This window comes from Bufo gargarizans, chromosome 9 (genome assembly GCF_014858855.1).
Source record: "Bufo gargarizans isolate SCDJY-AF-19 chromosome 9, ASM1485885v1, whole genome shotgun sequence".
Taxonomy (NCBI): domain Eukaryota; kingdom Metazoa; phylum Chordata; class Amphibia; order Anura; family Bufonidae; genus Bufo; species Bufo gargarizans.
The window spans coordinates 117,331,501-117,344,282 of record NC_058088.1 but is presented as its reverse complement, the minus strand read 5'-3'; the positions used below and the strand labels follow the sequence as shown (position 1 = coordinate 117,344,282).

Here is a 12,782-nt window from a genome sequence, read left to right as displayed (position 1 = left end):
GGCATTGGGCAGCCTCTGCACGGCATCTGGCTGTCTTGTCACACATCGGGTCCCCACCACAGCGGCGCGGGGACCTGATGCGCTCTTTCACCCGCCACAAGCCACTTCTGTGTCGCGGTCAGCGCATAGAAGGGGTAAATCCGCCGGAATCACTGTAAACAGCGATGTCATCGGATACAGCAGGGGCCCGGCTACCAGGGACTGCCAGACCCCTGCAGCTATCGGGCAGGTGCAGCTCCTTCACCCGCCCGATCAGCCCACCGTGCATGTACAGCGGAATGCGTTCTGGCACAGCTGCCCCCACCGTACATGCACGGCATTTTGCTTTAAGGAGTTAAAGGGGCGGTACAGTGGAGGTTACTGTTAAGCAGACCAAAGCACCTTCCTCTATACATTTTGGGAGTCTCCCACATGCCTTTTTCGCAAACTTACAACGTGTCTTTTTGTTTTTAGCTGAAAGTAATGGCTTTCTTCTGGCCACTCTGCCATAAAGCCCAACTCTATGGAGCTTATTGTAGTCATATGTACAGATACTCCAGTCTCTTCTGTGGAACTTTGCAGCTCCTCCAGGGTTACATTAAGTCTCTGTGCTGCCTCTCTGATTAATGCCATCCTTGGCCAGTCTGTGAGTTTTGGTGGGTGGCCGTCTCTTGGCAGGTTTGCTGTTGTGCCATGTTCTTTCCATTTGGTTATGATTAGGGATGAGCGAACTCGAACTGTATAGTTCGGGTTCGTACCGAATTTTGGGGTGTCCGTGACACGGACCCGAACCCGGACATTTTCGTAAAAGTCCGGGTTCGGGTTCGGTGTTCGTTGCTTTCTTCGCGCTTTTGTGACGCTTTCTTGGCGCTTTTTGAAAGGCTGCAAAGCAGCCAATCAACAAGCGTCATACTACTTGCCCCAAGAGGCCATCACAGCCATGCCTACTATTGGCATGGCTGTGATTGGCCAGAGCACCATGTGACCCAGCCTCTATTTAAGCTGGAGTCACATAGCGCCGCCCGTCACTCTGCTCTGATTAGCGTAGGGAGAGGTTGCGGCTGCGACAGTAGGGCGAGATTAGGCAGATTAACTCCTCCAAAGGACTTGATTAACTGATCGATCTGCAGCTGTGGATCATTGAGCTGCTGATCCTCAATTGCTCACTGTTTTTAGGCTGCACAGACCGTTTGTCAGTCACATTTTTCTGGGGTGATCGGCGGCCATTTTGTGTCTTGTGGTGCGCCAGCACAAGCTGCGACCAAGTGCATTTAACCCTCAATGGTGTGGTTGTTTTTTGGCTAAAGCCTACATCAGGGTGAAGCTGTCACACCAAGTGCATTTAACCAGCAATAGTCTGTTCATTTTTTGGCCATATACAAAATCAGGGGCAAGCTGCGCCTGTCACCAAGTGCATTTAACCCTCAATGGTGTGGTTGTTTTTTGGCTAAAGCCTACATCAGGGTGAAGCTGTCACACCAAGTGCATTTAACCAGCAATAGTCTGTTCATTTTTTGGCCATATACTAAATCAGGGGCAAGCTGCGCCTGTCACCAAGTGCATTTAACCCTCAATGGTGTGGTTGTTTTTTGGCTAAAGCCTACATCAGGGTGAAGCTGTCACACCAAGTGCATTTAACCAGCAATAGTCTGTTTATTTTTTGGCCATATCCCAGTCTAATTCTGTCACTAAATCCATACCGGTCACCCAGCGCCTAAATACTAGGCCTCAAATTTATATCCAGCTAAATCTGTCCCTAGTGCTGTAGCTGGGCGAGTTATTTAGTGTCCGTTCAAGCACATTTCTTGTTCTGGGTTGAAATACAATTCCCAATTTAGCAATTTCATAATTTAGTGGTTTCTGCTATATCAGAGCTATTTGAAATCTATCCCTAAAAGGGTATATAATATTCAAGGTGCACATTGGGTCATTCAGAATAACTTCACACACACCCGCTACTGTGTATTTCCAAGTCTAATTCTGGCACTAAACCCATACCTGTCACCCAGCGCCTAAATACTAGGCCTCAAATTTATATCCCGCTAAATCTGTCCTTAGTGCTGTAGCTGGGCGAGTTATTTAGTGTCCGTTCAAGCACATTTCTTGTTCTGGGTTGAAATACAATTCCCAATTTAGCAATTTCATAATTTAGTGGTTTCTGCTATATCAGAGCTATTTGAAATCTATCCCTAAAAGGGTATATAATATTCAAGGTGCACATTGGGTCATTCAGAATAACTTCACACACACCCGCTACTGTGTATTTCCAAGTCTAATTCTGGCACTAAACCCATACCTGTCACCCAGCGCCTAAATACTAGGCCTCAAATTTATATCCCGCTAAATCTGTCCTTAGTGCTGTAGCTGGGCGAGTTATTTAGTGTCCGTTCAAGCACATTTCTTGTTCTGGGTTGAAATACAATTCCCAATTTAGCAATTTCATAATTTAGTGGTTTCTGCTATATCAGAGCTATTTGAAATCTATCCCTAAAAGGGTATATAATATTCAAGGTGCACATTGGGTCATTCAGAATAACTTCACACACACCCGCTACTGTGTATTTCCAAGTCTAATTCTGGCACTAAACCCATACCTGTCACCCAGCGCCTAAATACTAGGCCTCAAATTTATATCCCGCTAAATCTGTCCTTAGTGCTGTAGCTGGGCGAGTTATTTAGTGTCCGTTCAAGCACATTTCTTGTTCTGGGTTGAAATACAATTCCCAATTTAGCAATTTCATAATTTAGTGGTTTCTGCTATATCAGAGCTATTTGAAATCTATCCCTAAAAGGGTATATAATATTCAAGGTGCACATTGGGTCATTCAGAATAACTTCACACACACCCGCTACTGTGTATTTCCAAGTCTAATTCTGGCACTAAACCCATACCTGTCACCCAGCGCCTAAATACTAGGCCTCAAATTTATATCCCGCTAAATCTGTCCTTAGTGCTGTAGCTGGGCGAGTTATTTAGTGTCCGTTCAAGCACATTTCTTGTTCTGGGTTGAAATACAATTCCCAATTTAGCAATTTCATAATTTAGTGGTTTCTGCTATATCAGAGCTATTTGAAATCTATCCCTAAAAGGGTATATAATATTCAAGGTGCACATTGGGTCATTCAGAATAACTTCACACACACCCGCTACTGTGTATTTCCAAGTCTAATTCTGGCACTAAACCCATACCTGTCACCCAGCGCCTAAATACTAGGCCTCAAATTTATATCCCGCTAAATCTGTCCTTAGTGCTGTAGCTGGGCGAGTTATTTAGTGTCCGTTCAAGCACATTTCTTGTTCTGGGTTGAAATACAATTCCCAATTTAGCAATTTCATAATTTAGTGGTTTCTGCTATATCAGAGCTATTTGAAATCTATCCCTAAAAGGGTATATAATATTCAAGGTGCACATTGGGTCATTCAGAATAACTTCACACACACCCGCTACTGTGTATTTCCAAGTCTAATTCTGGCACTAAACCCATACCTGTCACCCAGCGCCTAAATACTAGGCCTCAAATTTATATCCCGCTAAATCTGTCCTTAGTGCTGTAGCTGGGCGAGTTATTTAGTGTCCGTTCAAGCACATTTCTTGTTCTGGGTTGAAATACAATTCCCAATTTAGCAATTTCATAATTTAGTGGTTTCTGCTATATCAGAGCTATTTGAAATCTATCCCTAAAAGGGTATATAATATTCAAGGTGCACATAGGGTCATTCAGAATAACTTCACACACACGCTTCTGTGCATTTCCAAGTCTAATTCTGTCACTAAATCCATACCGGTCACCCAGCGCCTAAATACTAGGCCTCAAATTTATATCCAGCTAAATCTGTCCCTAGTGCTGTAGCTGGGCGAGTTATTTAGTGTCCGTTCAAGCACATTTCTTGTTCTGGGTTGAAATACAATTCCCAATTTAGCAATTTCATAATTTAGTGGTTTCTGCTATATCAGAGCTATTTGAAATCTATCCCTAAAAGGGTATATAATATTCAAGGTGCACATAGGGTCATTCAGAATAACTTCACACACCCGCTACTGTGCATTTCCAAATCTAATTCTGTCACTAAACCCATACCTGTCACCCAGCGCCTAAATACTAGGCCTCAAATTTATATCCCGCTAAATCTCTCGTTACCGCTGTCCTGTTGTGGCTGGGAAAGTTATTTAGTGTCCGTCAAAGCACATTTTTTGTTCTGGGTTGAAATACAATTCCCAATTTAGCAATTTCATAATTTAGTCGTTTCTGCTATATCAGAGCTATTTGAAATCTATCCCTAAAAGGGTAGATCATATTGAAGGTGCACATAGGGTCATTCAGAATAACTTCACACACACGCTTCTGTGCATTTCCAAGTCTAATTCTGTCACTAAATCCATACCGGTCACCCAGCGCCTAAATACTAGGCCTCAAATTTATATCCCGCTGAATTTGAATACAATACATTGGGCCAAATAATATATTTGTTGTTGTGGTGAACCATAACAATGAGAAAAACATCTAGTAAGGGACGCGGACGTGGACATGGTCGTGGTGGTGTTAGTGGACCCTCTGGTGCTGGGAGAGGACGTGGCCGTTCTGCCACATCCACACGTCCTAGTGTACCAACTACCTCAGGTCCCAGTAGCCGCCAGAATTTACAGCGATATATGGTGGGGCCCAATGCCGTTCTAAGGATGGTAAGGCCTGAGCAGGTACAGGCATTAGTCAATTGGGTGGCCGACAGTGGATCCAGCACGTTCACATTATCTCCCACCCAGTCTTCTGCAGAAAGCGCACAGATGGCGCCTGAAAACCAACCCCATCAGTCTGTCACATCACCCCCATGCATACCAGGGAAACTGTCTCAGCCTCAAGTTATGCAGCAGTCTCTTATGCTGTTTGAAGACTCCGCTGGCAGGGTTTCCCAAGGGCATCCACCTAGCCCTTCCCCAGCGGTGAAAGACATAGAATGCACTGACGCACAACCACTTATGTTTCCTGATGATGAGGACATGGGAATACCACCTCAGCATGTCTCTGATGATGACGAAACACAGGTGCCAACTGCTGCGTCTTTCTGCAGTGTGCAGACTGAACAGGAGGTCAGGGATCAAGACTGGGTGGAAGACGATGCAGGGGACGATGAGGTCCTAGACCCCACATGGAATGAAGGTCGTGCCACTGACTTTCACAGTTCGGAGGAAGAGGCAGTGGTGAGACCGAGCCAACAGCGTAGCAAAAGAGGGAGCAGTGGGCAAAAGCAGAACACCCGCCGCCAAGAGACTCCGCCTGCTACTGACCGCCGCCATCTGGGACCGAGCACCCCAAAGGCAGCTTCAAGGAGTTCCCTGGCATGGCACTTCTTCAAACAATGTGCTGACGACAAGACCCGAGTGGTTTGCACGCTGTGCCATCAGAGCCTGAAGCGAGGCATTAACGTTCTGAACCTGAGCACAACCTGCATGACCAGGCACCTGCATGCAAAGCATGAACTGCAGTGGAGTAAACACCTTAAAACCAAGGAAGTCACTCAGGCTCCCCCTGCTACCTCTTCTGCTGCTGCCGCCTCGGCCTATTCTGCTGCTGCCGCCTCGGCCTCTTCCTCCGCCTCTGGAGGAACGTTGGCACCTGCCGCCCAGCAAACAGGGGATGTACCACCAACACCACCACCACCACCTCCGTCACCAAGCGTCTCAACCATGTCACACGCCAGCGTTCAGCTCTCCATCTCACAAACATTTGATAGAAAGCGTAAATTCCCACCTAGCCACCCTCGATCCCTGGCCCTGAATGCCAGCATTTCTAAACTACTGGCCTATGAAATGCTGTCATTTAGGCTGGTGGACACAGACAGCTTCAAACAGCTCATGTCGCTTGCTGTCCCACAGTATGTTGTTCCCAGCCGGCACTACTTCTCCAAGAGAGCCGTGCCTTCCCTGCACAACCAAGTATCCGATAAAATCAAGTGTGCACTGCGCAACGCCATCTGTGGCAAGGTCCACCTAACCACAGATACGTGGACCAGTAAGCACGGCCAGGGACGCTATATCTCCCTAACTGCACACTGGGTAAATGTAGTGGCAGCTGGGCCCCAGGCGGAGAGCTGTTTGGCGCACGTCCTTCCGCCGCCAAGGATCGCAGGGCAACATTCTTTGCCTCCTGTTGCCACCTCCTCCTTCTCGGCTTCCTCCTCCTCTTCTTCCACCTGCTCATCCAGTCAGCCACACACCTTCACCACCAACTTCAGCACAGCCCGGGGTAAACGTCAGCAGGCCATTCTGAAACTCATATGTTTGGGGGACAGGCCCCACACCGCACAGGAGTTGTGGCGGGGTATAGAACAACAGACCGACGAGTGGTTGCTGCCGGTGAGCCTCAAGCCCGGCCTGGTGGTGTGTGATAATGGGCGAAATCTCGTTGCAGCTCTGGGACTAGCCAATTTGACGCACATCCCTTGCTTGGCGCATGTGCTGAATTTGGTGGTGCAGAAGTTCATTCACAACTACCCCGACATGTCAGAGCTGCTGCATAAAGTGCGGGCCGTCTGTTCGCGCTTCCGGCGTTCACATCCTGCTGCTGCTCGCCTGTCTGCGCTACAGCGTAACTTCGGCCTTCCCGCTCACCGCCTCATATGCGACGTGCCCACCAGGTGGAACTCCACCTTGCACATGCTGGACAGACTGTGCGAGCAGCAGCAGGCCATAGTGGAGTTTCAGCTGCAGCACGCACGGGTCAGTCGCACTACAGAACAGCACCACTTCACCACCAATGACTGGGCCTCCATGCGAGACCTGTGTGCCCTGTTGCGCTGTTTCGAGTACTCCACCAACATGGCCAGTGGCGATGACACCGTTATCAGCGTTACAATACCACTTCTATGTCTCCTTGAGAAAACACTTAGGGCGATGATGGAAGAGGAGGTGGCCCAGGAGGAGGAGGAGGAGGAGGAGGAAGAGGGGTCATTTTTAGCACTTTCAGGCCAGTCTCTTCGAAGTGACTCAGAGGGAGGTTTTTGGCAACAGCAGAGGCCAGGTACAAATGTGGCCAGCCAGGGCCCACTACTGGAGGACGAGGAGGACGAGGATGAGGAGGAGGTGGAGGAGGATGAGGATGAAGCATGGTCACAGCGGGGTGGCACCCAACGCAGCTCGGGTCCATCACTGGTGCGTGGCTGGGGGGAAAGGCAGGACGATGACGATACGCCTCCCACAGAGGACAGCTTGTCCTTATCCCTGGGCAGCCTGGCACACATGAGCGACTACATGCTGCAGTGCCTGCGCAACGACAGCAGAGTTGCCCACATTTTAACCTGTGCGGACTACTGGGTTGCCACCCTGCTGGATCCACGCTACAAAGACAATGTGCCCACCTTACTTCCTGCACTGGAGCGTGATAGGAAGATGCGCGAGTACAAGCGCACGTTGGTAGACGCGCTACTGAGAGCATTCCCAAATGTCACAGGGGAACAAGTGGAAGCCCAAGGCCAAGGCAGAGGAGGAGCAAGAGGTCGCCAAGGCAGCTGTGTCACGGCCAGCTCCTCTGAGGGCAGGGTTAGCATGGCAGAGATGTGGAAAACTTTTGTCAACACGCCACAGCTAACTGCACCACCACCTGATACGCAACGTGTTAGCAGGAGGCAACATTTCACTAACATGGTGGAACAGTACGTGTGCACACCCCTCCACGTACTGACTGATGGTTCGGCCCCATTCAACTTCTGGGTCTCTAAATTGTCCACGTGGCCAGAGCTAGCCTTTTATGCCTTGGAGGTGCTGGCCTGCCCGGCAGCCAGCGTTTTGTCTGAACGTGTATTCAGCACGGCAGGGGGCGTCATTACAGACAAACGCAGCCGCCTGTCTACAGCCAATGTGGACAAGCTGACGTTCATAAAAATGAACCAGGCATGGATCCCACAGGACCTGTCCGTCCCTTGTCCAGATTAGACATTAACTACCTCCCCATAACCATATATTATTGGACTCCAGGGCACTTCCTCATTCAATCCTATTTTTATTTTCATTTTACCATTATATTGCGATGCTACCCAAAGTTGAATGAACCTCTCCTCTGCCTGTGTGCTAGGCCTAAATATATGCCAATGGACTGTTGCAGTGGTGGCTGACATGAAGCCTGATTCTCTGCTATGACATGCAGACTAATTCTCTGCTGACATGAAGCCAGATTGTCTGTTACGGGACCTCTCTCCTCTGCCTGGGTGCTGGGCCTAAATTTATGACAATGGACTGTTGCAGTGGTGGCTGACGTGAAGCCTCATTCTCTGCTATGACATGCAGACTGATTCTCTGCTGACATGAAGCCAGATTGTCTGTTACGGGACCTCTCTCCTCTGCCTGTGTGCTAGGCCTAAATATATGCCAATGGACTGTTGCAGTGGTGGCTGACGTGAAGCCTGATTCTCTGCTATGACATGCAGACTGATTCTCTGCTGACATGAAGCCAGATCCTCTGTTACGGGACCTCTCTCCTCTGCCTGTGTGTGTGCTGGGCCTAAATATATGCCAATGGACTGTTGCAGTGGTGGCTGACGTGAAGCCTCATTCTCTGCTATGACATGCAGACTAATTCTCTGCTGACATGAAGACAGATTCTCTGTTACGGGACCTCCCTCCTCTGCCTGGGTGCTGGGCCTAAATATATGCCAATGGACTGTTGCAGTGGTGGGTGACGTGAAGCCTCATTCTCTGCTATGACATGCAGACTAATTCTCTGCTGACATGAAGCCAGATTGTCTGTTACGGGACCTCTCTCCTCTGCCTGTGTGTGTGCTGGGCCTAAATATATGCCAATGGACTGTTGCAGTGGTGGCTGACGTGAAGCCTCATTCTCTGCTATGACATGCAGACTAATTCTCTGCTGACATGAAGACAGATTCTCTGTTACGGGACCTCTCTCCTCTGCCTGTGTGTGTGCTGGGCCTAAATATATGCCAATGGACTGTTGCAGTGGTGGCTGACGTGAAGCCTCATTCTCTGCTATGACATGCAGACTAATTCTCTGCTGACATGAAGACAGATTCTCTGTTACGGGACCTCCCTCCTCTGCCTGGGTGCTGGGCCTAAATATATGCCAATGGACTGTTGCAGTGGTGGCTGACGTGAAGCCTGATTCTCTGCTATGACATGCAGACTAATTCTCTGCTGACATGAAGACAGATTCTCTGTTACGGGACCTCTCTCCTCTGCCTGTGTGTGTGCTGGGCCTAAATATATGCCAATGGACTGTTGCAGTGGTGGCTGACGTGAAGCCTCATTCTCTGCTATGACATGCAGACTAATTCTCTGCTGACATGAAGACAGATTCTCTGTTACGGGACCTCCCTCCTCTGCCTGGGTGCTGGGCCTAAATATATGCCAATGGACTGTTGCAGTGGTGGCTGACGTGAAGCCTCATTCTCTGCTATGACATGCAGACTGATTCTCTGCTGACATGAAGCCAGATTGTCTGTTACGGGACCTCTCTGCTCTGCCTGTGTGCTAGGCCTAAATATATGCCAATGGACTGTTGCAGTGGTGGGTGACGTGAAGCCTCATTCTCTGCTATGACATGCAGACTGATTCTCTGCTGTCATGAAGCCAGATTGTCTGTTACGGGACCTCTCTGCTCTGCCTGTGTGCTAGGCCTAAATATATGCCAATGGACTGTTGCAGTGGTGGGTGACGTGAAGCCTCATTCTCTGCTTTGACATGCAGACTAATTCTCTGCTGACATGAAGACAGATTCTCTGTTACGGGACCTCCCTCCTCTGCCTGGGTGCTGGGCCTAAATATATGCCAATGGACTGTTGCAGTGGTGGGTGACGTGAAGCCTCATTCTCTGCTATGACATGCAGACTAATTCTCTGCTGACATGAAGCCAGATTGTCTGTTACGGGACCTCTCTCCTCTGCCTGTGTGTGTGCTGGGCCTAAATATATGCCAATGGACTGTTGCAGTGGTGGCTGACGTGAAGCCTCATTCTCTGCTATGACATGCAGACTAATTCTCTGCTGACATGAAGACAGATTCTCTGTTACGGGACCTCCCTCCTCTGCCTGGGTGCTGGGCCTAAATATATGCCAATGGACTGTTGCAGTGGTGGCTGACGTGAAGCCTCATTCTCTGCTATGACATGCAGACTGATTCTCTGCTGACATGAAGCCAGATCGTCTGTTACGGGACCTCTCTGCTCTGCCTGTGTGCTAGGCCTAAATATATGCCAATGGACTGTTGCAGTGGTGGGTGACGTGAAGCCTCATTCTCTGCTATGACATGCAGACTGATTCTCTGCTGTCATGAAGCCAGATTGTCTGTTACGGGACCTCTCTGCTCTGCCTGTGTGCTAGGCCTAAATATATGCCAATGGACTGTTGCAGTGGTGGGTGACGTGAAGCCTCATTCTCTGCTATGACATGCAGACTGATTCTCTGCTGTCATGAAGCCAGATTGTCTGTTACGGGACCTCTCTCCTCTGCCTGTGTGCTAGGCCTAAATATATGCCAATGGACTGTTGCAGTGGTGGCTGACGTGAAGCCTCATTCTCTGCTATGACATGCAGACTAATTCTCTGCTGACATGAAGCCAGATTGTCTGTTACGGGACCTCTCTCCTCTGCCTGGGTGCTGGGCCTAAATTTATGACAATGGACTGTTGCAGTGGTGGCTGACGTGAAGCCTGATTCTCTGCTATGACATGCAGACTGATTCTCTGCTGACATGAAGCCAGATCCTCTGTTACGGGACCTCTCTCCTCTGCCTGTGTGTGTGCTGGGCCTAAATATATGCCAATGGACTGTTGCAGTGGTGGCTGACGTGAAGCCTCATTCTCTGCTATGACATGCAGACTGATTCTCTGCTGACATGAAGCCAGATTCTCTGTTACGGGACCTCTCTCCTCTGCCTGTGTGTGTGCTGGGCCTAAATATATGCCAATGGACTGTTGCAGTGGTGGCTGACGTGAAGCCTCATTCTCTGCTATGACATGCAGACTAATTCTCTGCTGACATGAAGACAGATTCTCTGTTACGGGACCTCTCTCCTCTGCCTGTGTGTGTGCTGGGCCTAAATATATGCCAATGGACTGTTGCAGTGGTGGCTGACGTGAAGCCTCATTCTCTGCTATGACATGCAGACTAATTCTCTGCTGACATGAAGACAGATTCTCTGTTACGGGACCTCTCTCCTCTGCCTGGGTGCCGGGGCCTAAATATCTGAGAATGGACTGTTCCAGTGGTGGGTGACGGGAAGCCAGATTCTCTGCTATGGAACCTCTCTCCAATTGATTTTGGTTAATTTTTATTTATTTAATTTTTAATTTAATTCATTTCCCTATCCACATTTGTTTGCAGGGGATTTACCTACATGTTGCTGCCTTTTGCAGCCCTCTAGCTCTTTCCTGGGCTGTTTTACAGCCTTTTTAGTGCCGAAAAGTTCGGGTCCCCATTGACTTCAATGGGGTTCGGGTTCGGGACGAAGTTCGGATCGGGTTCGGATCCCGAACCCGAACATTTCCGGGATGTTCGGCCGAACTTCTCGAACCCGAACATCCAGGTGTTCGCTCAACTCTAGTTATGATAGATTTGATGGTGCTCCTGGGGATCATCAAAGATTTGGATATTTTTTTATAACCTAACCCTGACTTGTACTTCTTAAAAACATTGTACCTTACTTGTTTGGGGAGTTCCTTGGTCTTTATGGCAGTGTTTGGTTAGTGATGCCTCTTGCTTTGGTGTTGCAGCCTCTGGGGCCTTTCAAAAAATGTGTGTATATGTTATGACAGATGATGTGACACTTAAATTGCACACAGTTGGACATCATTTCAATAATTTTGTGACTTCTGCAGGTAATTGGTTGGACCAAAGCTTTTTATGGGCTTCCTAAAAAAGGGGGTGAATATATACGCACATGCCAATTTTATGTTTTCTAGTTCTAAACAATATTTTTATTTATATATTTTTCTCATTTCATTTCACCAACTTAGACTATTGTGTTCTGCTCCATTACATAAAATTCAGATTAACAAAACATTGAACTTAAGGCTGTAATGTAACAAAATACAAAAAAAAGTCAAGGGGGTTGAATACTTTTGCAAGGCACTGTACATTGTAGAAAAAAAAAAGATATGCTATTATTCACTACCTGTTCAGAGTGGCAAGTGGCATTTCTAGCCATTTCGAGGTCAACTGATGCCGCCATTAATAAACATGACTTTTGAGCTACTAGCACTGTCCTGTCACAAGGGCAGTGCAAGGAAATCTGTCAAAGAAAACAGAATGAATTATACATTCACAAAACGTCCATATATGACCTCTTACTTTACCATACCTTGTAAGAAAGAAGAAAGCAGTCTTTCATCATTAGTGGGGAGTCCTCAGTTTGTACAGCCAAATTCCAAGCTAATTTTGGCAAAAAGATATATCAAAGCACAAAAAAAGTTAATCAAGAATATCGGTAAATAAGCAGCAAAGCCAACGTGAAATATATACATTTTAAAATAATATACACCATGCCAGTCAAAAGTAGGGTACACCTGACTGATTTAAATGAGTTGTCCAATTTCTAATTTAATTTGTGAAAAATGCAATATTAAGTCATGCACTGTATGGTCCATACAAGCATACATGATTTTATAATGTCCCCCAGGTGACCTTATGGAGGCCCCCAGCTTCCCCAGTGTCAATTAAATAAATGTACTTACCTGTCACCTTCTGCGTCCATGGTCTGCAATATGGTTTCTGCTCCTGGGTTCCTTCTACTCTGTGCAGGTGCTGAATGAGAAATGGATGCGTCCAGCGCATGCACAGATACTGGCAGAATGCGCATG

The 12,782-nt window shown here is 47.8% G+C and overlaps 1 protein-coding gene across 1 annotated transcript in view; it reads right to left on the bottom strand.

The window, feature by feature from the left end:
* The window catches only part of TEX11 (testis expressed 11), a 1,226,647-nt gene that overhangs the window by 192,566 nt on the left and 1,021,299 nt on the right, over nucleotides 1-12,782 (bottom strand). The window contains exons 23-24 of the mRNA XM_044268992.1: nucleotides 12,284-12,354; nucleotides 12,098-12,214 (exon numbers count right to left, since the gene is read on the bottom strand). Of these exons, the coding sequence (XP_044124927.1) occupies nucleotides 12,098-12,214; nucleotides 12,284-12,354 (188 nt within the window). The remainder of the gene's footprint in view (nucleotides 1-12,097; nucleotides 12,215-12,283; nucleotides 12,355-12,782) is intronic.